The sequence below is a fragment of the Vulpes lagopus genome, chromosome 21, assembly GCF_018345385.1.
Source record: "Vulpes lagopus strain Blue_001 chromosome 21, ASM1834538v1, whole genome shotgun sequence".
Taxonomy (NCBI): domain Eukaryota; kingdom Metazoa; phylum Chordata; class Mammalia; order Carnivora; family Canidae; genus Vulpes; species Vulpes lagopus.
The window spans coordinates 9,567,393-9,581,457 of NC_054844.1; the positions used below are offsets into that span (position 1 = coordinate 9,567,393).

At 34.9% G+C, this 14,065-nt stretch overlaps 1 protein-coding gene across 3 annotated transcripts in view; it reads right to left on the reverse strand.

Annotated features, from left to right (window-relative positions):
• LOC121480055 (ovostatin homolog 2-like) overlaps positions 1-14,065 on the reverse strand; it is a 52,177-nt gene that overhangs the window by 26,172 nt on the left and 11,940 nt on the right. For all 3 annotated transcript variants that reach the window (XM_041736329.1, XM_041736327.1, XM_041736328.1), the window contains exons 10-17: positions 13,432-13,541; positions 12,945-13,103; positions 11,849-12,076; positions 10,995-11,049; positions 10,419-10,564; positions 9,882-10,031; positions 3,446-3,616; positions 2,500-2,647 (exon numbers count right to left, since the gene is read on the reverse strand). In XM_041736329.1, the coding sequence (XP_041592263.1) occupies positions 2,500-2,647; positions 3,446-3,616; positions 9,882-10,031; positions 10,419-10,564; positions 10,995-11,049; positions 11,849-12,076; positions 12,945-13,103; positions 13,432-13,541 (1,167 nt within the window). The remainder of the gene's footprint in view (positions 1-2,499; positions 2,648-3,445; positions 3,617-9,881; positions 10,032-10,418; positions 10,565-10,994; positions 11,050-11,848; positions 12,077-12,944; positions 13,104-13,431; positions 13,542-14,065) is intronic.

Sequence of the window (14,065 nt, forward strand, 5' to 3'; positions counted from 1 at the left end):
AAGAGAATGCTTTCTTTGGAGAGAATGAAGGTATGGGTTTCAATGGCACACATATTTTAGCTATGTCTTTATCCACACATGGTCAGTGTGAAGCAAAATAGGGCTTTGCTCCTGGCATTATTGGCATTGCCAATAAATGTACATTTCAACCAAGGCATCAGCATTTTGATGTTCAAATCTCTGCCACTACTAAAAACAGCAACAAACAGACAAAAACAACAATTGGTCTACATTGTTTTTCCACAGCCAAATTTAGAGAAAGTTATATTTATTTATTGAATAGAGTTTCTCATTTGACAATATAGTGTTAGTTCCATTATGCTAACATTACTTTCCCTAAAGTTTCTAGGGACATTAATATTACTAGTTCTAAAGGACACTTTCTTTCATTTGCCTTGCCTCTAGTCCGTATTTGACATTCTTCATCACTGTGTTCCTTTCAAACTGTCACTGTTGTTAACCTCTGTGATAGCACATCCTTCTAGTTCTTTTTCCTTTGCCACTCTCATTTTGCCATTCTCATTTGAGGATGTAATTAGTCCCTCTTCGACTTGTTACTATGAGTTCTGTTTTAGGTCTTCCTCTTCTTTGCGTTATACATTGTCTCCATATCCTCACACATGGTGCCATTACAATGTGTGAGCTGATGACTGCCCCACCATCTCTGTGTCTCCTGCATGGATCTTTCTTCTGAGTCACAGACTTATGCATGTCGTACCCTTATGCACACATTTCTTCTAAAATGCTTTTTAGGCATTTCAAATGAAACTGTTCCAAAAGTAAATGGATTATATCCTCCCCCAGTATTTCCTGTCTCCTTGAGAGGTACCAAGATCCACTTGCCCAAATCAGAAACTGAAGAATTGTCCTTGATCCCATGCCCCATCCTAAGTTTCCCATCCTAACCAATCTGATGAAAACTGCTTGAAAACAGCTCTCAAATCTATCCACGTTTTTCTATTTCCAGTGTCTTTTTATGGTAGTCCAAGTACCGCCATCTCTCAATTTGATTACTAGCATTTAGAATATTTCATACAAACAGCCCAAATCCCAATCCCCTTTTCCATAGAGCAGCCAGAGATATCTTTTAAAAACACATATTAGATTGTTTGCTGAAAACTTGTCAATAGTGCATTATTGATTAAGATGCATTCCAAACTCTTGGAATGTCCTACAAGGTCTACATAGCTATCTACCTTCTTAGCTTGTCTTTCAGAGTACTTTCTCCCTGCTTGGAATGCCCTTCTATCTCTTTCGGTGGGTGGTGTCTTACTCATCTTTCACTTCTTGGTATAAATGCTACTTCCTTTAGGGGCATATAATAGGCCCTTGGAGATTTGAAATTAATGTCTTCTACTCATATTCTTTCCATATAATGCACTCTCCCAAGGCTTTTGGAATTACCTGTTTCACTATAATGCTTCCCTGTTAGACTAAAAGTTCCAGGAGAGTAGAAAATAAGCCACTGCATTTACAATGTGTGACTCAGTTCCTGGCCTCAATAAATGCTTCTTGAGTGACTTAACAAATGCATAACTGAAGAAAAAAGAGATTAAAATGAATGATTCTGGGTTTCAAAATATTTTATTGAAACATACTAAAAAATTGAAATGTTTCTGATAAAGTTTACTGAATATGGTGTCATTGAGTAGCAGAAAAATGGAAAGCCCAACCTCTTGATTAGGACTCCAGAGTAGTTTCAGACTCTGGACTTCATAGGGCTTCTTGACTCCTCACTGAGTCCACCCTTGTTTAAAGTTGTCAGGCCTTTCACTTTTCTTGAATAGTTTTAGTACTCATCTTTATGATCATCCCGACTTCAATTACTATACTAATTCAATGTTATGTAGAAGGACTTAAGGGTGTTATTCAAGTTTTTTCAGACCTGGAATTCAGCTTCGATTTTAGTTCCACTTTGATGATCTTGTTGCATTTTGCTTCCCTGTCTAAATTTCTGTTTTGAAAATCTTCTTGGCTACCTCATTTATCTAAGACTATGGCTGACTTTTTGTGCTTACAGCCTTTCCAATAGAAAGTGGACTGGTATTTGAACATGCTTCTCTGATGCCAGCTTTTTGGCTCTCTGGGAGTTAAAATATCTTTGCCCTGAACTCTATGTATTATGGTTTATACATAAAGGAATAAGGGCCCTTTAAGGACACCTCATTCTTCTGTCTCATAATCACTTGTAATGACTGCCTTCCTATATCACTACACGTTGCCTACTTTCTATGCTCTTCTGATATTGTGTTCTACCAATAAAAATAAACTTTCATAGTTGAAGCAAATTTTTTCTTAAAAAAAAAAAAGAAAGCAAAACAAAACCATTTCCGGTCAGCCTTATCCTGCTTTATTCACTTGCGGATGGATTTCTAATTGTAGCCAAAGACATGGCATAATTCACATGTAAACCCCAATTTTTATAGCTTTATCCCAAATACACCCAATTCTATGAATTCTTTTAGCCATCTCCCAGATACAAAATTCTAGATTACCCACATGCAATTCTGGATGGGGCATAACTGTATATCGGTGCATATTCTTCTGGGGCTGAATATGATGGCCTAGAGAATGGCAACCTTCCCTCCATTGAACATACTTCTGGTTTCCGGTAATGAAGATTGGTAAAGACTTTCAGACCCATACCCTTCCAAGAAACAAACAACAAAAGAAAGTGGTGAATTTCTTTCATGTAAGATCTAAAAAAGGGCTATTAACTATATTATAATTATAAGTAGATGATAAATACAGGTGTCCTCCACTAGCAAGGTCTGGGATTTTCAAGTCACCTTTATTTGATGTATGGAAAGTTTTTAGTTTGGAACAAAAATGATAAGCACTAGGATTTGTCTAGCATTTTTGTTCTAGGATTTTGCTAAGTATTTTAAATTGTTCCCCATTTAATTTGATGGGAGAAATACTTATGAGATAAGCACTATCATCACCCTAATTAACATCAAACACAAACACACATACACACATAATGCATAGTCAGTCTTGTGGAGAGCTGGGACAAAACTAACATCTGTCTAATTATATGCCCTTTTTCTCCTATACGTCTAACTTCAATTATAAAGATCCCTTTGTGGAGGCCTCAGCATATCTAATTGATAGCCTAGATATAGATGGAGCCCGCACTATATTTTAGCATCTTCATTTGATGATTTCTGCATAATATTTATTGCAATAAATTGACTGTTTCATTATTTAAACATGAGATTTCATAACTTCATTGTCACTTATTTTTAACAAAAGAGAGAAAAATCAACAAAAATTAATATCTCCTTTTAATAAGACAATTTCTGAATGATCTTTAAACAAATTATGGACACCAATCTCTACAAATAGGAAGAAAAATATACAATGAATAAAACATAGATATGCACAATGAATACTAAAATCAAAATTGAGATGAAACAATTTTAAAAATATTAAATGATCTTACCCTGAGAATATCATAGATGTCTCCATCCCCATAGTTGCTTACAGGTATGTAATACAAACCATTGTAAAACATATCCTTTTGAGGAATGCAAGGTTCAAGCTTGCCATCATCAAGGTTGAGACCATGATGGAAATAACCATATAGTTCTATATTTGGAAGCAGGCTGTACACCTATGAGAAAAATCACATGGTTCGCAATGATTTTAAGCATTCCTTTTATTTTTACAAAATTGGCAAGGTTTGTGCTGTAATGATTTGTTCTTTTCTTTAAGGAAGTAACCATCACATAGAAGACATGAATAGCCAATTTTCTAAAGAAGCATCCAGATGGTTAACAGAGACATAGAGAGATGTTCAACAGCACTCATAATCAGAAAAATACTAGCCAAACCAGGATGAGATACCACCTCACACCTGTCAGAATGGCTAAAATTAACAACACAGGAAACAACAGACATTGGTGAGGATGTGGAGAAAGGGGAACCCTCTTGCACTGTTGTGAATGCAAACTGATGCAGCCACTCCAGAAAACAGTACGGAGATTCCTCAAAATTGAAAATAAAACTACTCTATGATCCAGCAGTTGCACTACTAGATAAAAACCCAAAGGATACAAAAATACAGATTCAAAGGAGTACACGAACCCCAATGTTTATAGCAGCATTATCAACAATAGACAAACTATGGAAAGACCTCAGATGTCCACTGACTGATAGATAGATAAAAAAAGATGTGGTATATATACACAATGGAATATTACTCAGCCATCCAAAAGGATAAAATCTTGCCAATCACAATGGCATGGATGGATCTAGAGGGTATTATGCTAGGCAAAATAAGTCACTCAGAGAAAGATAAATACCATATGATTTCACTCATATGTGGAATTTAAGAAAGAAAACAGATAATCATATGGGAGGGGATAAAGAGAGAGAAAAATCATAACAAACTCTTAAAGATAGAGAACAAATTGAGGGTGATGGGTTAGAAGGGTGATGGGATATTAAGGATGGCACTTGTCATGTTGAGCACTGGCTGTTGTATGTAAATGATGGATCACTCACTGAATTCTACTCCTGAAACCACTATTGTACTCTATGTTAACTAACTAGAATTTAAATAAAAATTTTGAAGGAAAAAAAAAAGCAGATCCATGATATTTAATCTAACACTTTTGAGTCAACTTATCCTTTCAGAAGAGGAAAATTTCAATTTTTTTTTTGAGGTGGTCAATTTCATGTTCATAACATTTTTCAGCTTTGGTTAGGACTTAGGATAGCTTGTAAGAAAGAGATGACCGAAGATCTGTGGATTAATCCAAGGCCTAGTTTACAGATGATCCATTGCATTTATAATGCTAGGACCCCGAGTCATCTGGTAGCTGATTCTAAATCTTCTCAAATATCCTTCCAAAACAAATATAAGGTCAAAGAGAAATAATAACGCATAGATGTATCTTTAACATTACTAGGATATAGATAATACCATGACCTTCAAATTCCTTGTCAGTAAAGAAATTAACACCAAATTCCAACAGAGCTCCATACTTCTGAAAATCTGAGGGTATGGAAAGTTGGAGAGGGAAGACTTAACTGAGTATAAGGAGAAAGAAGAGACTAGATGGAGAAATGAGAGGAAATACAACAAATCTACTCCAGATAAAGAAAACATAACATTCTGTATCAAAATATGAGTCCTAGTTTTTAGACTCAATATAGGATACAGGAAAGGGGATTGAAATGAATCTGCCTGGAAGTGGCAGCTCCCAAAAGCATAGCTGAAGGGAAATAGATAATTAGAGCAGGTGTGATGTCCCTTGGAAAGAGAAAAAAATATGCCAATTTCTCCACCACTATTTCCTACCATAACGTTTTTTTAAAAAGAAAATGCATTTCATTAAAATAACAGGAAAAGGCACTCTTTACTCAAGAATACTGTCCAGAAAAATATCAAGAACTGGAGAAAAGTAATTCCATAGAAAATTGAATAAGATAAAATAGAAAATGCTAAACAATAGAAAATTGAAACATTTTAGCCAATGTAACTTTTCTGCTAAAGAAACTAACTAACTGAATAAATAAGTACACAGAAAAGCCATCCCAAAACACTTTGTATAAATCAAATATTCTCAAACATTCATTTGGGGTATTAAAAAAGCACCATGAATTAGAAATTCAATAAAGAAAAAATGAAAGTGAACAAAACCTAGGAAGAAATAAAATGGTAATTTATGAAAGTTGGAAATAGTCAAAATAATATCAGAAATAAACTCTATAAGAAGTTCAAGAAAAAATAGATTGAAAGAGAATTTTAAAAAGCAGCATATAAGATAGAATGAAAATGAGAGAAAAAGAAATTAAAATGAGGCATAGGCAGAGTAGTTGAATTGGAAAGCCAGCAAAGAAAATCCAGTAGAGTTACAGAGTTTTTCTAGAAAGAGGAAAATAGAAAAACTAATGTTTAAAATTATAATTCAAGACAAAATCTGGAAATGAAAGATGAATTTACACAATGCATAGGTCTACTGAATATCTGGTAAAAATTCCCCCAAACAATAGATTCTGAGAGATGTTTTATTTATTTTTTATCTTTATTTTTTCTGATAGATGTTTTAATAAAACCATTAGACTTCAAATATAAAGGAAAAAAAGCCCAGGCAAATAAATAAATAAGTGAGTTTTCAGTGAAATGCTAAATACAAATATTATAGAATTTCTAAAAAATGATGATGCAATTGCTATAGATTAGAATCTAAGGTATACATTAAAAGTATACCTTACTTTTTTTTTAAGATTTTATTTATTTATTCATGAGACACATACAGAGAGAGAGAGAGAGAGAGAGGCAGAGACACAGAGGGAGAAGCAGGCTCCATGCAGGGAGCCCGACGTGGGACTCAATCCCAGGTCTGGGACTGATCCCAGGATCAGGCTCTGGGCTGAAGGCAGTGCTAAACCACTAAACCACCCGGGCTGCCCAAAAAGTATACCTTTCTGTTGGCTGAGTAATATTCCATTATATACATATGCTTAAGATTCTCTTTCTCCCTCTGCCTCCTACCTCTTGTTCATACACTCTCTTAAAAAAAACAAAAAACAAAAAACAAACAAAAAAACCTATTTGGCTTATGTTCTTCAAAAATAGCATTTTCACAAGTGACAAAGAAAGACTGTGTTCTAGGTTAAAGGAAACTTAAGAAAAATGAGTATCTATCTATATCTATCTATCTATCTATCTATCTATATCTTTCAATCATTTATCTATCTATCATCTATTTATCTATCATCTATCTATCTATCTCACTTCTTTTTTATCCATTCATCTGTTGAAGAACATATCAGCTCCCTCCACATTGGCTATTGTGGACAGTACTGCTATAAACATTGGGGGTGCAGGTGCCCCTTCGTTTCACCACATCTGTATTTTTGGGGGTAAATACTCAGTAGTGCAATTGCTGGATCATAGGGTATAGAGCACATAATTTTTAAACATCATGAGATTTCTTTGCACTTTTCAGTACAAATAAATTTGAAAGGCTATATTAAAGGCTTACTTTTTTTAGGAAAATAAAAATTGCTACAACTGACACCAGTAGAGAAACAGTGCCTAAGCAGACTAATTTCTATAAAAGAAATAGAGGAGGTTATGAAGAAACTACCATGCACAAAAGCAACAGGCATAGGATAGTCTACCAGTTATTTCTGTTAAGGTCCAGAATAAGGCAAAAATGCTATTCCTCCTGCAATTTAACATTGTGCTGCAATTAGGTACAAAATTTAAAAAATATAGATGCATTGGGGAAAAAGAAGAAAGAACATTATCTCTATTTGCTGATATAGATCATATACCTAGAAAGCCTAGAGAACCATTGATAAACTAACTAAATCAATAAAGGAATTCAGTAAGTCATCAAAATATAAAATTACTATGCAAAGAATACCTCCCATATACCCAAACAATAACAAGTTAGAATGTATAAGAGAAGAGAAAATCTCATTTATAATAGCAACAAAAGAGTTAACATGCTCATAAATAAGCTTAATAGGAAACTATATAAAAATGATTTAAAATTAAAGTTCATGAAAGACCAAAAGTAGACTTAAACAGATGAAAAGACATTCCTTGTTTTTGATATGACGTCTCACTATCAAGATGTAGTTAATTTGATTTATGAATACCATGCAATCACAATAAAAATATCAGTAAACTATTTTTTTTGAGTTAGATGAGTCAAAAATAAAATTGCCATGGGAAAAAAAAAATCAAACTTGGAAAAATAGCTCAGGAAATTCTAAAACCAAAAAGCTGAGGGATGAAAATGAGGAATTGATTCCTACCTAAAATTAATGCACACTACAAAGCTTCCATAATTAAAACAGTGTGGTCCTGGCACAATAATAGATAGACCAATGAAATTGAATATAAATTCCAGAAATAAACATAATTACCAACGGAAATACAGTATATGAAAAAGGTAGTACCACAAATCAGTAAAGCAAGGATAATGTATCAATTGGATGGAAATTAAATTTTAAAAGGAGAAAAATTAAATAAATGCTATTCCACACTCAAGTGGTCTGCTTGAGATTCTCCCCCTCTCTCCCTCTGCCCCACACCTTAGCTCCATGTGCTTAGCACCAAGTGCTCCCCACTTAAAATAAAATAAATAAAATACTTAAAATTGTTTAAAACTAAAAAACTTACGAAACATAATTTTAAACGTACTACAAACAATATGAATTGGAACTCATTTATATAACATGACTTACAGTGTTAATATTGCTATAGATAGTAAACAAGGGCAACTAGTTTTGGCTCTGTGTTATATTCTGGTTCACTTGAATCTTCTGGTCTGGTGAAGTTCTTCTGGAATTTTCTAATGATGGACCCTTCATGGTTTTTCCTCAAGATGGTCTTTCTAAGACCTTGCTACCTTCAGTTGTAGTAAGAATGAGCAGAAACTATTTATTCTTGTTCCATTAAACTCTTAGAAAAAAGTATATATACATTTTCCACATTTATAGGTAAGTTTATCCTTTATCTGTTGATACTTTTCTGACTCTGAAATCAGTTAGAAGCTTCTTAGCTCCAGTAAGAAATGTAAATGTACTTAACTTTTAGATTGGGGAAAAATGTACAGTTTATGTCATGTTTAATAATTGTTAGTGTAGTTATTAATTAATTTTTATACTTTATATTTAAAACTAGGTCTACTTAGTATGTTGAAAGCAGAATGCAAAATTGCATTTTTAAGTGAGATCTCATTTGTAAAATGCATATGCCTTCAGAAAAGAGATTTAAACAATTGCATCAGAAATGTTTACTTCTGTACAATAAAAGTCCATTTTGTGAAATTTTGTGAAATAAAAAATATATGTCTAAGTGTTAAGATTATAAATGATTTTAAAGATTTCCTTCTTTATGCCTTTGGTTTTTTTTGCACATTTTCTAACTACACAGGTGCTGTGGTCTGAATGTGTGCATCTTCTCAAAATATACATGTTGAAATCCTAATGCTCAATGTGATGGAATTAGGAGGTGAAGCCTTTGGGAGGTGAATTGGTCATTAATGTGAAGCCAGTAGAGAATGAGATTAATGCCCTTGTGAAAGATGCCTGAGAGATGTCCTTTGTCCCTTTCACCATGTGAGGATACAAGGAGTCTACAAAACAGAGGAGGGAACTCACCTGACCATGCTAGCTCCCTCATCTCAGAATTTCAGACTCCAGAACTGTGAGAAATCTTTTTGTTCTTTATAAGCTACCTAGTTTGGGGTGTTTTGTTATAGCAGCTCAAATAGTTTAAAGCAACAGGTATAATTTTAATAAGAAGAAAAAATGTTAAATTATTAAATTAGTTGTAAATAGGATCATACATCTCAATATTTATATGTCCTTGTGCTAAAAAAAAATAAGGAAAAATATTCAACTGTTACTAATGGAAACAATTTTGATGTGAAACTCTAGAACCACTGGTCTGGAAATGCATATGAAAATATAAGATCTGGGGCAGCCCGGGTGGCTCAGTGGTATAGCACTGCCTTCAGCCCAGGACCTGATCCTAGAGACCGGGATCGAGTCCCGCGTCGGGCTCCCTGTATGGAGCCTGTTTCTCTCTCTGCCTGTGTCTCTGCCTCTCTCTCTCTCTGTCTCTCATGAATAAATAAATCTTTAAAATATGTATTTATTTTAAAAAATGAATGGTTTTAAAAAAAAGAAAATATAAGATCTGTTAATAGATAACAACTTTAGACTGTTTCCAAGCATATCCTTCAACACAGAGGTTTAACTCTAGATTTCAAGAAAAATAAAATATATAGTCCATGAGGGAACAAAGGGAGAAAGTATTTGATATTCTTAACATGTTTCATCTTAAATAAAAACATCAGCTGAAGGGTAAGAGGTCCGGATGAAAATGAGGAAGTCAGAGAGCTTACACTTTCAGCTGACAGCTGTTGCTCTGATTTCAGTAGAAGAACACTTTTATCCACAGCCCGGAGTGCACAGAATGAGTCAGGGGCTGCTTGCAGATAGAAACTCGTATTGGAGCCTGGTAGCCCCTGGTCCTTTGAGAACTTTATGCTAACCTAGAGTGGAGGAAGGAAAAGAGAGTCAGGTAATTTAAAAGATAACTTGAATAAATAAATTTGATACATGAAAAATAATTTGAATAAACTCAATCTTTTCCAAATAAGTGTTTTTAGATCCCTGTACTTATGTTTTCCCTGTTCGTTCTCACCCTTCACTCTCTGTGAGGTCATCTCCTTCACCATCCTCCTACCATCTCAGTATTGGCATTGCTGCCAAGGTTATTCATTCTGCTTGGGGGTTCTTTCATTTCTAATAATTAAATTACACCAATATTTAGTGTGAGATCACCACGTAAAGCTGACGGTAGTCACATAAGAAGACAACAGGGAGAAAACTGCCCGCTGCTCTCTCTCGAGACAGGCAAGAAATAGAAGAAACATCACCTTGTTTTTAAAGCACTTGTCAACCTGGAATCTCACACTGTCAGCCACGATTTCCCCACTGGGGTGAAGGGTGTAGACAAGCACGACAGCCACGGGAGCCAGATCAGCAGTGATGTTGATTGGGAATGAGAAGCTTCCTTTCCAGGCTGTGTAAATAAGAAATGTCACTAACAGATACAGTGCCCAAAGTTTCCTGGCTCATTGGCTACACTGAGCTCAAAGAGAATGGCATAGGAAGAGCAAATTGGGCTTTATTTTAAAGCTAAATCAATTATATAATGAGAATGATGTACACAAATAAAAAAGACTGCATAATTTAGGCATTAATGATATTTGGGTTTTGGACATCACTTTTCTATAATGTGCTTGATAATCTGGCAATAACAGAAACAAGTTGAAATCTTTTTTTGAAATATTTGGAAGGATACCCTGGGCCATGCTACTGCTTTCTAGCCACTGATCATTAACGTTAAGTTGCTCTTCCTAACCTCTTGACTCTATCCCTATAACATTTCCTTAAAAGGAAAGAAAAATGAAGGCAGAGTACATAGGAAAAAATGAATGCATTTTGTATGCCTTTGTTTCTGATGTCCTTTTGTCCACCGAGGAAGAGAGCTCCTTTTACCATCACCTGTGCAGAATAAAGAAAACACAATATTTAACATCATATACCATTTAATAGACATTAAAAATGGATAACGAAAAAATGGATAACGAATGGTCTAATGATAATTCTCTTTCAAAGATAAGGTAGCTTCTATGAACAAGTTCTAAAAGTCAACTCTGCACAACTTGGAAAAGAACACAGAAACGATGATTAATTGTAAGCCTATTATGTGCTAGAAACTTGGTGAATAATATGCAGTGCGCTGTGCAAGGGGCTGTACAAAGCTCTGAATTATTTAGTCTCTCTAGCTTTGAGTAAGCCCAGTCATTTCACTTCATCACTGTTCTCTTATTTGTAAGATGGAGGCATCCACAGGGCAGCAAAGTCTAGCTTTTCACCTTTCAATATGTCTGATAAGGACAGGATGGATAAATATGGGGACAGAACCAAAAGGGCCAATTTCTTTTGCTTATCAAAACGAGCCTTCCACCTTACTCTCTGGCACCTGCCTAATGTACTCTCATGAAGGGTCATAAATACTTGACATGAATTTTAATGGAGTGCTTAAAATGGACTCTGAAGAGTAAGTTTTTCAACCGTAGGGAAACTGAAATCACCTTGGATCTTTTAATGTGCTTATTCGTTTATGTGTTCATTTATTTGTTTCTGTGTTTGTTCTTAAAAGATCCAACAGTATTCACAACAAAGTGAGAAGGTCAGCTTGCACTCAGCTACCATGGCATGATTGACCTACCTGTTCTAAGCTGCACTATGCTAAGCAGACAATTAGACAAGACCCAAGGATCCAGCAACTGAGACTTACCAAGTAGAAGAAATTGATATTTGAATCATCCCTATATGCTTCCCCATTTAGGGAGTAATGCACAGTAACAATTTTCTGCTGATTGCATCTAAGTTGCTTTGGCTCAGGAACAATCTTCAGGAAGCTACTGGTTCGGGAGTAAAAGCGTGAAACTGAGAAATGAGCATCCATATACTCAGGTGCTAGCCAGCTGGGAGGATAGCAGCTTGGAGGAGTAATATATGCGGCCTGGTAAGAAAAGGAAAGCACAGGATCTTAGAGCTATAAAGACTTTTAAGGACAGAAATTATTCCAGAATGGAAGGCTTCTTATCTCCTCAAAGTAGGGAGGAAACTTAGCATGTGGCTGAGGTTTCTAAGATCAAGTTTTTGGAAGTAAAAAAATAACCTCACTTCCTTCTTTTTTGTATATAAAACATGACCATAATTGTATATATATGTTATTAGGCCTACCCTAATTTATTTTTATTTTGTAATTGAAGTCAGAGAATAGCCTTATGCCCTGTGTCTTACAGCTGTATTTGTACACAGACAAATTGTTCAACTCCAAAATTCTGTTTAAGAAGCAGACAAATAGAAATCATAGCATGTCCCTTATCTATGCATCAGATGATCAAAGGGGAACCAAGGGCCAAATTACTTTCATGAACTATCTCTAGTTTCTCAGAGGAAAATATTGGTTGGTAGAGACTTTGTAACAATTGTACCAGGCTATTATCTCATCCTCTTGAATAAGTATTCTCCTGTGTTATTTAATGAATAAGCAAACAAAATACTCTAAAGTTTAAAACTTCATTAAAATATATTATTTTTAAAAAAGATTTATTTATTTTTAGAGAGAGGGGAGGGGCAATGAGAGAGGGAGAGAGAGTCTTAGGCAGATTCTGAGCTGAGCACGGGGCCCTTGGGGGGCTCGATCTCATGACCCTGAGATCATGATCTCAGCCAAAACCAAGAGTCAGTTGTTTAACCAACTGGACCACACAGGCACCCCTAAAATACATTCTTAATACAAATGATCTTTTAAGAGATTCGCAATGTTCAACATTCGTAACACTAATACTTTCTGGGATCTCGTCTGCTCTTTGATGTCTTACTTTCAGGTTGAACTCTGGATCGAATATATCGGAAGTGTCAATGGAGAATAGAGCTTCCCCATTCTCATCTGTGGTGTAGTTGCCTATAAATCTGTTATTGAGCTCCAATTGCAATAACTTGTTCACCATCGGTATGTTATTAGGACCGGAAAATTTAAGCTGTCCAAAAAAAAAAAAAGGCATTAATTTTTAAAACTCAAAATGTCACATTTCTAGAGAGAAGGAATTTTTCTATTCATAAATATGATCATTTATTTGTAATTTTATGATATTCCTATAGGCAAAAAGATGTTCTATTAAATAGATAACATAAAGTGGAGACATCTATAATTGTATTTATTGCTTTCTTTTCCCCAGGGACTTTTTTTTGTCTATCAGATGCAGGAAGGCTGCAAGGGTGTTAGGAAAGTAGGAAAATCGTGTCCAGAAATGTTCAAAGGGCAATCCGTGATCCAAGAAAATGAAACGAAACCATGTACAGACTTACAGTTCCAAGATAAGAAATTCCTCTTCTATAGAAAGGATCCATGTTCTCAAAGCTCACACTCCCGAGCAATTGGGTGATAAAAGTAGAAGCTTTTTCACTGATCTGCACACCTGTACGAAATGAAAATTAGTGTGAGGGAGGATCAAGACTCTCAAAAGAAAAATAGCTTGGAGGACATATGCAAACTTCTGTACACAGAAGTTTGTAATTCTACATTCTTGTTCTACATTGAGAGGAGGTTCTGAATGCTTTGGAGCATGTTGCAGAATACTACTCTATATCTATCTGGTTACAATATACATCAAACTGAATAATGTAATTAATATGAAAGTATTTGAATCAGAAGAAGGAGAAAATGCTTTTAATTTCCTTTCTCTGACCATTCGACTCAGTTCTGGCTTATAACTCCTTTTATGTCACAGACATCTCAAAAATAAGGCTTTCACTTCCTTTAAATCTTCCTTTAGCCTACCAGTTAACTCTACTTTTAGACTTTCACCAGATAAGAAAAGTATCTTACAGCAAAGTAAATAGAAATGCACTGTGGTATCAGCAAAACATGTGATAAGCAGAGGTAAACATATCTAGCTAAGTTATAACATGAATGTGACAAACATCCAGAATGAATGTCATC